The sequence below is a fragment of the Monodelphis domestica genome, chromosome 2, assembly GCF_027887165.1.
Source record: "Monodelphis domestica isolate mMonDom1 chromosome 2, mMonDom1.pri, whole genome shotgun sequence".
NCBI classification, from domain to species: Eukaryota; Metazoa; Chordata; class Mammalia; order Didelphimorphia; family Didelphidae; genus Monodelphis; species Monodelphis domestica.
In genome coordinates, this window is record NC_077228.1 from 360,591,261 (window position 1) to 360,606,177 (window position 14,917).

At 37.0% G+C, this 14,917-nt stretch overlaps 1 protein-coding gene across 1 annotated transcript in view; it reads right to left on the minus strand.

Annotated features, from left to right (window-relative positions):
- Positions 1-14,917, minus strand: part of FAXC (failed axon connections homolog, metaxin like GST domain containing) — a 78,237-nt gene that overhangs the window by 42,800 nt on the left and 20,520 nt on the right. Inside the window, exons 3-4 of the mRNA XM_003340471.4 lie at positions 10,401-10,597; positions 2,478-2,695 (exon numbers count right to left, since the gene is read on the minus strand). Coding sequence (XP_003340519.1) covers positions 2,478-2,695; positions 10,401-10,597 — 415 coding nt within the window. The remainder of the gene's footprint in view (positions 1-2,477; positions 2,696-10,400; positions 10,598-14,917) is intronic.

A 14,917-nucleotide genomic window follows, 5' to 3' on the forward strand; every position in this document is an offset into this window, starting at 1 on the left:
GAAAAAGAAATGTACAAGTCATAACTGAGCTTCTAAAGAACAAAACTCTGGATCAGGAGTATTTAAATCTGTGCAGTAATATTTTTTGTTTTGTTTTTCAGTCTTTACAGTCATGTCTGACTCTTTATGACCCCATTTTGGGGTTTCTTGGCAAAGGCACTGGAGTGCTTTGCTATTACCTTCTCCAGGCCACTTTACAGATGAGAACTGAAGCCAACAGTTAAGTGGCCTGCCCAGGGTAACACAGCTAGTAAGTGGCTGAACCCAGATTTGAATTCATGAAGATGAGCCTTTCCAATTCCAAATCCAGTGCTCTGTTCACTACCTCACCTTTATTACCTACGAAGTTATAATATATTAAAAGATTCTTTGTGGAAATAAGAATTCTTCTTTGACAAATGGGGAAGTTATTTCTCAAGTGTTGTCATTTATTTTCTCTTCAGAATCTCACTTACCTACCCAGCCATTTCATTCAGAAAATAATCTACCTAGTTTATTGTAAGTAAAATGCAATAAAGGGACTCTGAGGTAATTCTCCATGCAAGACTAGTGTATTAACAATGACATTTATACTTTTACAGAGTGAGTCAGACTAGCTCCCTCAATAAGGTCAGTCCCCCAAAAGAGAAAGACCCTCTTTATTAATGTACAGAAAAGGAGGGATTCTAGGAAGCTCCAGAATCTGATTGACTACAGCTGCAGAAAGTTGGTTGGCATTCAGGTGCAGCTGATAACACCTATCCCTGTCAATTAAGGAATGTTGATTGCTTTATGAGACTTAATTACCTCTTGTAGTCTTGGCTGAAAAATCAGAACCACCCAAATCAGAACCATCAAGTTAGTCATCCCCTTGGGGAAGATCAACCACCTCTAATTGTACAAGGATGGGCAAAAAACTTGTCTTTGGTTCCTGTTTACAGACAATAAAACAGATGTCCCTAGTTCAAATGGTTGAGGCATACAGACAACAAACAGATGTCTCAGGGGCTAGTTGCATGAGCTATAGCAATACTCCCTTTCAACCACATCTTTAAGTCAGTTCAGACTAGGACAAAGTGAGTTTAGGCTAACCATTATAAAAATCAATATGCATAAAATCAATTACATTTTAAAATCAAGACAGTAGAAATCAGAGGTAACATTAATCATTGTCTTTCCACAAGATCAAAGGAAATCAGAACCCTATTTTCTTTTTTCTTCCATTAACATATATGCTTTCTCTCATTTTTACCTCTCAAAAAAAAAGAAAAGAAAGAAAAATAAATTCTTGGAATAAATGTGCATAAGTGAATAGAAACAGAGAATAGTATATACAGTAAAAGAAATATTGCATGATGATCAACTGGGAATGACTAAACTATTGTCAGCAAAATAAGGTTCCAGGATAACTCCAAAGGAATCATGATGAAAAATGCCATCTACTAATTTTTTTGTTCTTCAGTTTCCCTCCACAAAAGAATTAATATGGAAAAATGTATTGCATGACTACACATATAAAATCTCACAGGGAGAAAGTGACAGGGAGAGAGAATTCTATACTAAATATTCTTTGAAAAATGTTGGAGCCTTTTTGCATGTAATTAGGGGGAAAATAAAATAAACATTTTAAATGTTATCTATAGTCAAAGAAGTTACTGTTGGAATCCAATTACAAATCAAACTGTGCCTTCTTTCACTTTATTTCCTTCATGAATTTTTTACTGTGATATCTGTCATGGCATGGGAAATATGGAAATATGTATTGCATGAAAGCACTGGCATATTTGCAGCCTTGGGGGAGGGGGGCAGAGTAACAGAGAATATGGATGGCAAAAGTCAAAAAACAGTTGCCAAAACCTGTTTCCACATGTAATTGAAAAAAATCTTCTAAGTTTAAAAATTAAAAAAATATATGTATAGTAAAGAGAAACAAATTCCCATATTAGCCTTGTCCAAAAAATGTCTTATTCTGCATCTTCAATCCATCACCCCTCTGTCAGGAGATGGGGAGCATGCACCATCCATCATTAATCCCTTGGAATCATAGTTGGTTTCACACAAAGCTTCAATCACTTAGTTAATAAGTGAGAGAAATAGTAGACACAGAGACATAACTTAAAATCTTAGCACCCAAACCACTGATACAGAGATTCTGAGACACTGAAAAGCCATGCCAGGGAACATGTCACCAGTGAGAGAATAGGGAAGAGTCTAGGTGAGGAGGAGCTCACCCAAAGTATAACCACTTATTTTAGTTAATTATTCAAGCTAACTAGGTGCTGAGCTCAGTTATTTCTACCTACTAAAGAAATACAAATGCTATAACATCTCTAAAATTTCAGCACCTGGGAAAGAGTTCCGGCATCCCATCCTAGTTAATATGCTGATCAATGACATCACAATGTGATTCTTAAAGGAAAGAAAAAAACTCAAAAAACTTCCACTAAATAAAAAATGTTGCACAAAAAAAAATAAATAAAAGAGGCCTTGTACATTACCCAAAAGTCCTGCTAGAGATCGCATGTCTTTTTCCATCAACATGTAGATTTCTTCCTCAGAGAAGCGGCCAATACCATGGCCATACATTTCCCGTTTCACAATGCCTTTCGTTAGGTGGCAGAAAATCCACTTCAGCAGGTCACTAAAGGGACCACTAAGAGAAAGCATCTTCTGGGTCTCGTGTAGATTGTCCACCCATTGGCAATAAGCTAATGTCCTAAAAGGATGCAGAAACAAGTTAATGAAAGTGTCAGATATAAAATGCTTCTCCAGAGATGCTAGCCAATGAGTCTTTAAGAATTTATTTAAGCTATGCCCAAAGGGCAATAAAAGACTGTCTGCCTTTAGATCCAGCCATAGCACTGCTGGGTTTGTACCCCAAAGAGAAAATAAGGAAAAAGACTTATACAAGAATATTCATAGCTGCACTCTTTGTGGTGGCAAAAAATTGGAAAATGAGGGGTTGCCCTTCAATTGGGGAATGGCTGAACAAATAGTGGTATATGTTGGTGATGGAATACTATTGTGCTTAAAGGAATAATAAAGTGGAGGAATTCCATGGAGACTGGAACAACCTCCAGGAAGTGATGCAGAGGGAAAGGAGCAGAACCAGGAAAACATTGTACACAGTGACTGATATACACTGTGGTACAATCGAACATAATGGACTTCTCCATTGGTGTCAATGCAATGTCCCTGAACAATCTGCAGGGATCTAAGAGAAAAAACACTATCCACAAGCAGAGAACAAACTGTGGGAGTAAAAATACTGAGGAAAAGTAACTGCTTGACTACAGGGGTTAAGGGAACATGTCTGAGGAGACTCTAATGCAAATACCAACAACATGGAAATGGGTTCAAATCAAGAACACATGTGAAACCCAGTGGAATTGCGCATCGGCTATGGGGGAGGGGGGTCGGAAAAGAAAATGATCTTTGTCTCCAATGAATAATGTTTTGAAATGACCAAATAAAATATTGTTTAAAAAAATAAAATAAAAGGAATGGACTGTTTGGAAATCTGAAAAAAAAAAAAGAATTTATTTAAGTCCAGAGAAAGTAACTTTTTCTGAAAAGAAGGGAAGGGGAAGGGGAAGGGGAAGGGGAAGGGGAAGGGGAAGGGGAAGGGGAAGGGGAAGGGGAAGGGGAAGGGAAGGGGAAGGGAAGGGGAAGGGAATGGGAAGGGAAGGGAAGGGAAGGGAAGGGAAGGGAAGGGACAAAAAAGAAAAGGTTATCCGAATGAAATGTAATCAGATTTAAGAGACTAGGGATAAAATTAAAATGTTAATGTCACTGACAATGACCAAATGTTTCACTACTTTGTATTCACAGACAACAACAACAGTTTATATTTATATATTACTTTAACATTGCAAAGCTCTACACATAGACCATGGCACCATTCCATAAAACCTGTGCAATCAGGTCTGTTTACCCTTCAATTCTATATTCTATTTCCTCTCCTGCTTTGGATTTTTTTTCTATAGAACTTCCCCAAAATTATTTTTATAGTCTTACAAGTTTTATAATTTGTGATATTTCTGTTATTTTAATGAAACTTACTTGTCTATACCTGATATGTGGAGGGAAATTTTTCATTTAATACATTTATCCAGCCTCAGATATTTACTAGCTATGTGACCCTGAGCAATTCACTTAACCTCTGCTTCTGTTTCCTTATTTGTTAAATGGGAATAATAATAGCACCTATCTCATGGGTTTGTTTTGAGAATCAAGTGAGATAATAATTGTAAAGTGCTTAATAGGGGGAAGCTGGGTGACTCAGTGGATTGAGAGCCAGGCCCAGAGATGGGAGGTCCTGCGTTCAAATCTGACCTCAGACATTTCCTAGCTGTGTGGCCCTGGGTAAGTCACTTAATCCCCATTGCCTAGCCCTTACCACTCTTCTGCCTTAGAACTAATACCTAATATTGATTCTAAGATGGAAGGTAAGGATTTAAAATAAATAAAGTGCTTAATACAGTACCTGGCACACAGTAACTGCTGTCTAAATGTTAGCTATCATTATTATTATTTATTACTTTTCTAGCTGATGGAGGTTTTCTTTTTAGAATGCCATAGCCAATGTGAACATAAGAAGCATTTGAGTAAATTATTTGGGTTGTTTCTTTAGGAGTTCAGAGAAAATGGCCTTCTCATGGAGTCTCATATTAAATTTGTATTCTAGTTAAGGAGACTATGGGATAAAATTTTAAATTCAAATGTGACTGACAATGGCAAAATCATGATAGTTTTTTAACAATAACTAATCAAACTATTATCTATTATCATTCACCAAGGAATATTGCTTTTTTTTTTTCAACAAGAGCTTGATCTGATGATAGACAAAGAATTAAAATGAGATTAATGGTCATCTGAGTAGTTCAGTGCTGGACAGGGAGTCAGGAAGACTAATCTGAGTTCAAATCTCATCTCAGATACTTACTCTGTAACCCTGGGCAAGTCATTTAACCCTGTTTGCCTGGGTTTCTTCATCTGCAAAATGAACTAAGGAAGGAAATGGCAAACCACCTCAGTATGCTTGCCAAGAAAACTTCAAGTATAGTCACAAAGATTCAGGCATGGCTGAAAAATGATCAACTAAATAATTAATGATTAATAAAATAAATAATTTAAAATGACTGATTCAACTAATTCTTTCAGAGTAGAAGAGCTAACATTGGTAGTATGCATAATAGTTGATGGGAGTTGGTTTCTTAGAAAAAAATAATTTAACTAACAGAATTCTGGTGTCCTTGAACAAAATAATTTATATCCACAAGATCTGGGAAGAATCTTACTCAACTCTCTCATTTTACAGATGAGGGACTAAGGAACAGAAAAATTAAGTGACTCATTAAAGGTCTCACACAGAGGAAGTTACAGAACCAAGGTTCATATCTGAGTCCTTTAATTCTAAATCTTACTTTTCCTTTGTCCCCTATTGTTTCCCTAATCTCTATTTATAGGAATATCGTATACAAAGAGGCTTCAGTTGAAAAATTTCCAAACATTCCTACTTTGGGACAAAGTATTTCTTAGAGATTTGACATGAAGAAGAGAAACAACCTGGTGCCGGTAGAGGGAGAGTTTGCCTCCCCCAAATCTCTTCTAGAAAATGATGCACTTGACACTCTTGCTTGGCAAAGAGCCCATAGTAGTCTTTGAATTACTGGCTAGGAATGAGAGTGAGGGCCAATTTGTAAACTAATGTTGGCTCAGTGATTAGCATCATGTATCATTTTGTGAGACCATTTCAGGAAGATGAGACATTCATTTTCCTGAACTTACAGAAGTTTATGAGCAGTCCAGAGTCAGGAGGTCAGATTTAGATTTTTTTTTAATTAAAACCTTTATTTTCTGTCTTAGTAACAAATCTAAGACATAAGGGCAAGGGACAGGTAAATGGGATAGTGATTTGCCCAGGGTCACATAGCTAGGACATGTTTAAGTCCAAATTTAAACCCAGGACCTCCTAACTCCAGGCTTGGCTCTCTATCCACTGTGCCACCTAACTGATCCATTCATGATTTATTTTTTGCACCCTTATCTTCCATCTAGAATCAATTCTGTTTATTGGTTCCAAACCAGAAGAGCAGTAAGGGCCAAGCAATGGGGATTTAGTGACTTGCCCAAGCTCACTTAGCATGGGATGTCTGAGGCTAGATCTGGACCCCAACCCTGACTCTTGGTCCATTGAGTCACCTACCTGCTTCCCCCCTTCATGACTTTTAATAAACAAAAAAGCCTTTGCTCAGTGTTCCCAGAACCAACAATTCTTCAGAATACTCCTTCCCTTTTGAAAAAGAATGCACAAAAAAAGTTTCATTTCATTTTTTAAATGACAAGTACTGTTTATGAATTATTTTTAAGGAAAAGTAAAAACAGTGGGGTAGCTATTAACATCCAAGCAAAACAGTAAATTTGGGGGGTCTCTAAAAGGAAAACTTCATTTTACTACTATCATAAGAAAAAGTGCTTCTCAAGAATAGCCTCCACAGGAATTCCATGTGAACTAGAATGACCTCCAGGAATTGATGCAGAGTGTAAGGAGCAGAACCCGGAGAACATTGTACACAGAGATCGATACACTGTGGCACAATCAAATATAATGGACTTTTCTACTAGCAGCAATGCAATGATCCAGGACAATTCTGAGGGACTTATGAGAAAGAACTCGATCCACATTCAGAGGAAGAACTGTGGGATCAGAAATGCATCAGAAAAATATATGATCGATCACATAATGCAATAGGGATGTGATTAGAGTTTTGATGTTAAAAGGATCACTCTACTGCAAATATGAATTAACATGGAAATAGGTTTTGAACAATGATATATATATAACCCAGTGGAACTGTTTGTTGGCTTTGGAAGGGGAAGAGAGCAGGGGGAGTGGGGATCATGAATCATGTAACCACAGAAAAATATTCTAAATAAAATTTTTTTTTTAAAAAGAGGATAGCCTCCATACATTTCTTCCATGGAAGCTCAGAAGCTAAACTTAAAACCAATTTTAAAATAATGTGAAGAGAGCAGGTAGGTAGCTCAATGGAATGAGAGCCAAGTCTAGAGACAGGAGATCCTGGGCTTAAATCTGGCCTCAGACATTTCCATCTGTGTAACTCTGGGCAAGTCACTTAACCCCCATTGCCCAGCCCTTACCACTCTTCTGCCTTGGAACCAATACAAAAAAATTCAAGAATGTCTGGGAGAATTCCATATTGGTCTCATAGGAGCTTAGCACCTCAGCTGCTGCCCTAAGCAGAGATGAAACCAGAAGAGAAAAAACTAAAGCTGAATTATAAGGGACAACCAGGAGCTAGGGTAGAATGGTGCTGGAGCTCTCTTTCTTCAAAGAATGAAGATAAGGAGACTCCTTTGCTCTCTCCATTTTGAAGCTCATCTCTATTTCTTTAAAGTCTATTTTGAATTTCTATCCATCTAGAAGGGACTGTGCCAGGACTGATTAAGATTCATCTTCCTAAATTCAAATCTAGCTTCAGATACTTACTAGCTATGTGCCAAGTCACTTCCCCCCATTTGCCTCAGTTTCCTCATTGATAAAGTAAACTGGAGAAGAAAATGACAAAGCATTCTAGTATTTTTGCCAAGGAAATCTCAAATGGAATTACTAATGAGCCTAACCCAACTGAAAACAACTGAACAACAATCTCTAAAAGCCATCTGGAAGATAAAACTGATTAAGCCAATGCTTTATTGTATGCTTTACATGTCTCTATTTTATGTATTTTATTTGCTGCAGAAGCATTTTTAGAGACTATGATTGACTAAGCAGAGAGAGAAGATTCTCTTTACAGTTGCTAGGATTTCTACCAGGAGAGAGACCAAAGAAATCTGTATTGATAGCATATTTTTAGAAATAGGGGCCTAATCTGTGATTTCATTGTATAGGTAACTTCCAGATGTGAAAACTCCTTTACCAATATACAGGTCATTGCCTTCCCTGAAAATTAGTAGTTACTTACAGCACTAAAAATGTCTTGCCCAAGGTCACACAGCCTTCATGTTTCAGAGATTTCTCTGGCCTTCCAGTGAGCTCTCTTTCTACCTACAGTCCCTCTACTAGCACATTATTAAATTGCTTTTAAGCAGAGGTGAAAATGAATCTTGACCATCCAGGATTCTTCTGGGTATAAACAAACCAACTCTGTGATTGGAGAAGAAAGCTTGGTAAATGGCAGAAGGAGAAATTTCTTCTCCCAGGCAATAGCCTTGGGACATCCACTCTCCATGGTTCCATTACTGCATGTTTTAAGGAGTGCATCAGGGCAGAGCCAAGATGGTGGCTTAGTAGCCACTAAAGCTGGAACCTTCAGAGAATCCTCTCAAAGGAATGTATCCCCCTGAAAAAAGAGAGCCTAAAGCAGTGATTAGAAAGCCATGCCTAAAGGAAGGTGTTGGAACCACAGTGACCCCATCCCCACAAAGATGGAGGACAAAGAGAGGGAGTAGCTATTTTCCTCTTTGACCAAACACCATTACTATTAGAAACCTATCATAAGCAAGAGCTAAAATATCTAGTATTCAGGGTGGATAATTTTTCAGGCATCTGAGGAGAGAAAGTTCTCCATCAATGAATTTGGTAGTCACTTTCTCAAGCTACATTGAGGTTACCCTTCCTTATAGAAAATTGGGATGGGAGAGCAATGCTCTAAAAGAAGCCCACATTTGGATGGGGGAGGTCAGGAAGGCAGAAGTGGTGCATAGGACTTTTCTCAGAAGTCACATAAATGTTAATGAGCAAGCCCAGTCCCAAGGGAAACACTGCCTTTTACTGAAGTCTGTCCCAGTTGTTTCTGTGCCCAGAACATTTGGTCAATGAGAAAACCCTTTATCTATCTGTACCTCCTCCTCCCCCTACTTTGTCTTGTCCTCCTGGCCTCTTCACCCCTTTCACTAGACAAAAAACATTTTGGGTTTTTAATGAGTTCTGGAAGTCTTTCCTAATGAACCCAATGCCAATTCAATCAGCCTCCCCTTTCCAAACTCTAAACCAGCAACTCAGAAACCAGCCTCGCCTCTGTGCCTCTTGGAGGAAATAATTTCTAGACAACCCAAGAGGAAAAGAGATCAGGTTCCAGAAGTAGAGATAGAAAATTTTTAAAGAATGGACATTTAAAGGAGCAAAAGGCAGTCATAGCAAGATTTCAATTCCAGGAGGCAGATGAATAGATCACATCACAAAGACTACAGGAAAAGAGAATGGAAGATTACTTTACAAACCCAAGTTTAAAAACTTAAAATTAAATAAAATAACAAGAAAATAATCCAATTCCCACCCTAGGCAATTCTTTGTGACTATCAAATAGAATCAACTTCATTGTAGCCCAGGGGATGAAGTACTGGGCCTAGAATTGGGAAGACCTGAGTTCAAATCCAGCCTCAGATACTTGCTAGCTGTGTAACCTTGGGCAAATAAATCACTTAAACTCTGTCTTAGTTTCTACATATTTAAAATGTGAAAATAGCATCTGCTTCCCAGACTTCTTGTGAATATCGAATGTGATACTAATTGTAAAGTGCTTGACACAGTGACTGGCATATAGTACATATTATATAAATGTTAGTTATTATTACAGGGATTTCATTTAATGCTAAATAAGCCAAAGGACTTTATAGCTCTATCCCCTAAAAAAAACTGAAAATTTGCTTTAAAAAAATTTTTTTAAGCTTCTGAAGGGAGTCATTCTTCAAAAATAGAAGATTTAAGGGAAAGGGGTAAAAAACCAAAGAAGTGGATAAACTATATCAACTTAATTCACACTGTAATGAATTTAACACAATTTTCAGGGTTGCACCGGAACAACAGATAAATATTATCTTTTGATGAAAAAAAAGAAAAGAAACACGGGCTTCTAAGACACTTAAAAAGGAAATGCTGACAAAAATCATTAATAAGATATAAAATGCTATATGCCTTCAATTCCCATAATTATAGAATTAACAGAATCACAGATTTAGTCCTAGAAAGAACCTCAGAGGCCATGTTGTCCAAAGTCCTCATTTTACCAATAAGGAAACTGAGGGCAAAGGAGATTTAAGTGACCAGTCCAAGGTTACACAGAGAGTGTCACAGGTAGATTGACCCTAACACCAATGTTCTTTCCTTTGGGGGTTTCAACTTGCTTCATGAATCCTCTAATGGTTTAATGTATTATCATTCTCATTCTTTCTATCACCCCAGCACATTCTAGTTTTTTGAGTAACAAGTTCAAGCCCTAATCAAGCCACAGAATTCCCCTCCCAAATTCACATACAGGAAACTTTCCAAGAGGTGGGAAAATGTCTAGAAATGGAAACAGGCAAGCTCTGAGTGCATTCTTTTGGAGGACACTAGGAAGCTTTCTTTCTTGGCACCCTAGATCTGCTACTTACCAGGCATATCTTAGCAAACTTACCAATAGAAATGCTCCTCCACCATCTTGGTCACAGCTCGAGAAACTGCTCTTTCATGAGGGCCAAGATTTTTATTTAAGTTCACTCCAAGTTTCTCTTCCAAAAAGTCAATGATGAATTCTGTGCCAGATACTTTTTCCTGATTGTATTCAATCCAAGGCATTTTCCCTTGAGGGGAAAGTTTTCCATCAAAATAGTTCTAAGCAAATGAATGGAAAAAGAAAATAAAAATATTAATAAAAACACCTTCAACTTCTGTCTGATTAAAAAATAAGCATGGAAACTATTTGATGCAAAGGGAAAGAATGCTACATTTAGACCTAGAGGATCTGGACTCAAACCCTGTCTCTACCATTTCCTAAAAGTTCCTTAACTTCTCTGGAACTCATCTCTAAAATGGTTGGACTAAAGGGCAGGTAGCTAGGTAACACAGTGGCTAGAACAACAGGAAGAGGAGAATGAGATTTCTTTTACCCCTCTTCTTTTCATCCTTTCATTGGAAGAATAACATTTTGGGTTTTTAAATTATTCCTGAAAGTCCTTCCTAATTTCCCAATACCAATTCAATCAGCCTCCATTTTCCAGTCTCTAAATCAGCAACTCAGGAACCAGCTTCACCTCTGTGCCTCTCAGAGGAAATAGCCTCAAGTCAATGCAAGAGGAAAAGAGGCCAGGATCCAGAAGAAGAAATAGAAAAATTAAAAAGAATGGACATTTAAAGGAGTAAAAGGGAGTACCTAGATTCAAATCTGACCTCAGACACTTCTAGCTGTATAACCTTGGGTAAGTCACTTAACCCCCATTGCCTTGCCCTTACTGCTATTCTGCCATAGAACAATATACAGTCTGGATTCTAAGACAGAAGGTAAGGGTTTAAAAAAAACACAACTCATAAAGGTAAAGATCTAAACAGTTACTAAACAAGCTTGGTTTGCTCACAGTGATGTTAAATATTCTGTTTCTAATAAAAAAAAACATTTAATTTAAAATAATAACAGCACAATAACAATGAATTATGGCAATATGGGGATGTAAAATCCACAAAGTGCTATTACATACATTTGAGTCTCACAATAACCCTGGGTTGGGTCTACAAGTATGTGTGACATTCCTCACCCAGGGAAGCAGGTCACTCCAATGGACTGTATCATTTGCCCTGGAAGAGCAAACCCAAGAATACTTTTCTCTCAAAACCAAAGAAGGATCAATTTTTTTTTTTACTGAACCATCTTTTTACTTGGGAAAAAAAAAGAATGACATTTATTATAATTCTATCCAACTAACAAACATTTAGTAAGTACCTACTCTATGCAGAACACTGTGATAGGCACTGGAAAAGACAGAAGGTTTCAATTTAAAAAAAAACAACTGTTCTTGCCCTCTCTTAGAGCTTGCATTTTGGAGTAAAATAAGCAGGATACAAAGTAATATAATAATATAATAATAATGCACAAGATGTAGCTAAAAATAGAAAGAACATAGAACAAAGACCTACACTGAAGGACAAAGAGTGAAAAGAATGTCACTATTATGAACAGGGTGCCTTTCAAAGAAATTATAATCCGAAGGTCCTTAAGAGAAAAAATAAAATCTTAGTTACACCCGGTATGTTTAGTGTTCTGAGCAACCTCTACACAGCAGTGATCTCATATTGATCATGGTTGAAAAGAGGGATACTCGTGCACTGATCCCAGCTTTGTCACTGTTTGTGTGACCACACTTAAGTCATCTTATCTCACTGTGCCTCAGTTTTCTCATCTGTGAAATATAAAATCTGTAAAAAGAAAAGTTCAGACTAATATTTAAAGTCCCTTCCAGATCCGAATCTATGCTTCTTTGATGACCTATAAGTATGTGGTGACTTTTATCTTATTTGATGTCCCTAATTATATTAAAGGATAAGAAAGCTAAAATTGTGATTCAATTATTTAATCTACATAGCTAATTTAAACAATCCAGGCCTCAAAATGGTCTTTCTTCTCTGAATAAACTGGTTTGACTATACTTTGTTGTCATTCAGTCATTAAAAATCTAAGCCCATTTGGTGTTTTCTTGGCAGAGACACCAGAATGGTTGACCATTTTACCTTCTCTAGGTCATTTTACAAATGAGGAAACTGAGGCAAACAGGCTTCAGTAACTTGTTCAGGGTCACAGTGTCTGAGGCCAGATTTGAACTCAGGAAGATGAATCCACTGTGCCACCTAGTTTACAGGGCTTAATTATAAACACAGCCTAAATTATTATGTCTCTCCTTAGATTGAAGGAATTATGAACAAATAGTCAAGCCTCTATCAGGCATAAAATCAGCCTAAAACTTTCTATCAAGCAAGCAAAAAAAGCCCTGCTTAAATCATAATAGGGAAGTTCACTATTATTTTGTGTCTGTTTATTTGATGGGGATGGTGTTGGGAAGAAGACAGAAAGACATTTTTTAAAAATGCTTCAAGTCTTTAAAAAAATTTTTTTCATTGTCAGCTTGCAGAAGTGACTGGTTATCTTCAAACTGAAGTGGAACAATCAAATGTGATAGACTTAGCTACTAATAGCAATATAATGGACCAGAAAAATTCTGAGGGACTTGTGAAAAAGAATGCTCTTTACCTCTAGAGAAAAAACTACTAAAGTCAGAATGCAGATGGAAGCATATGGGCTATCACTTGTTTATTTGGATATGTTTGGGGGTTTTGGTTTTATAAGAGTATTCACTTATAAAAATGAATAATATAGAAATATGTTTTGAGTGATAATACATATGTAACTCAGACTGAACTGCTTGCCAACTCCAGGAGAGGGGAGGGAAAAAGAGAGGGAGACAACGTGGATTATATAACTTCTGAAAACTCATGTGGAAATTTATTAAAAAATAAGTAAATAAAAAAATCAATCAATCAATAATGACCCTCAAAGAAGTTTCAGATACCATACATATCTACCAAAAAAATTCTAAGGACATGTTTCAGATTTCTATAATTAAAAAATGGCTATGCCCAAAGAGCTATGGAGTTTTGACCTAGCAACACAGATACTAGATCTATATCACAAAGGAATCAAAGAACAGGGTCTATATCTTTTTTTTAAACCCTTACCTTCCATCGTGGAGTCAATACTGTGTATTGGCTCCAAGGCAGAAGAGTGGTAAGGGCTAGGCAATGGGAGTCAAGTGACTTACCCAGGGTCACACAGCTGGGAAGTGTCTGAGGCCAGATTTGAACCCAGGACCTCCCATCTCTAGGCCTGACTCTCAATCCACTGAGCCACCCAGCTTCCCCCAAGGGTCTATATCTTAGAGAAATTTAAAAAAAAATCAAACAAAAAAAAGTACAAAAATATAGCAGCTCTTTTTGTAGTGGCAAAGGATTGAAGACTGACAGAACAATCAAAAGAATTTAGTAGAAAATTACTGTGTTGCAAGAAATGATGAAGGGGATGGTTCCAAAGAAATCTGGGGTCACTTGTATAAACTGATGCAAAGTAAAATAAACAAAACCAGGAAAACAATTTCTATAACAAAATACAAATAAATTTTTAAAAACTTACTGTAAAGACAAACAATTTGGAATGACTTGGGAACTCTGATCAATACACAAAGACCAATCACAATTTCAGATTTGTAATGAAATAGTCTACAATGGACTGAAACAGCAGATTGAGGTTGTTTTTTTTTAAAGGGCCAATATGGAAATTTATTTTACTTTGCAATACACACTTGTAATAGATTTTGTTTTTCTTGCTTTCTCAATATGGGATTAAGGAGAAGAAGAGAGGTAAGAAGGAGAAATGAAAACCTGAAAATAAAATAAATTTGAACTTAAAAAAAGAAAACAAATAGCTATGAAATATTTTAGCCACAAAGGAAGTAAAAAATAGCTACAACAGGGGGCAGCTGGGTAACTCAGTGGATTGAGAGTCAGGCCTAGAGACTGGAGGTCCTAGGTTCAAATCTGGCCTCAGACACTTCCCAGCTGTGTGACCCTGGGCAAGTCACTTGACCCCCATTGCCTAGCCCTTACCACTCTTCTGCTTTGGAACCAATACACAGTATTGACTCCAAGATGGAAGGTAAGGGTTTAAAAAAAAATAGCTACAACATTTGGTTTGCTTAACTATGCTATTTTGTTACAAGAATTGTATCAGATGGTGGGAGGCTTTGGGGGGGAAGAAAAGAGCTGGTAACATTTCCAGAAAAAGGAAAAAAGGAAAAACAGTCATTGAAGTATTTTTTTTAAAATACATAGAGGAGGACAAAAGGAAGTTAGTTTCCTGAACAAATTGGACAGCCCTGAAAGTAACATGTTGAGAAGCAATTAGATGGCTCAGTGGATTGAGAGCCAGGCCTAGAGACAGGAGGTCCTGGGTTTAAATCTGGCCTCAGACATTTCCTAGCTGTGTGACTCTGAGCAAATCACTTAACTACAATTGTCACTCTTCTGTCTTAGAACCAAGTAGTTCCATAGTATTGGTTCCAAGACCAAAGGTAAAGGTTTTTTAAAAAGAAAAGAAAGTAGCATGTTGAATTA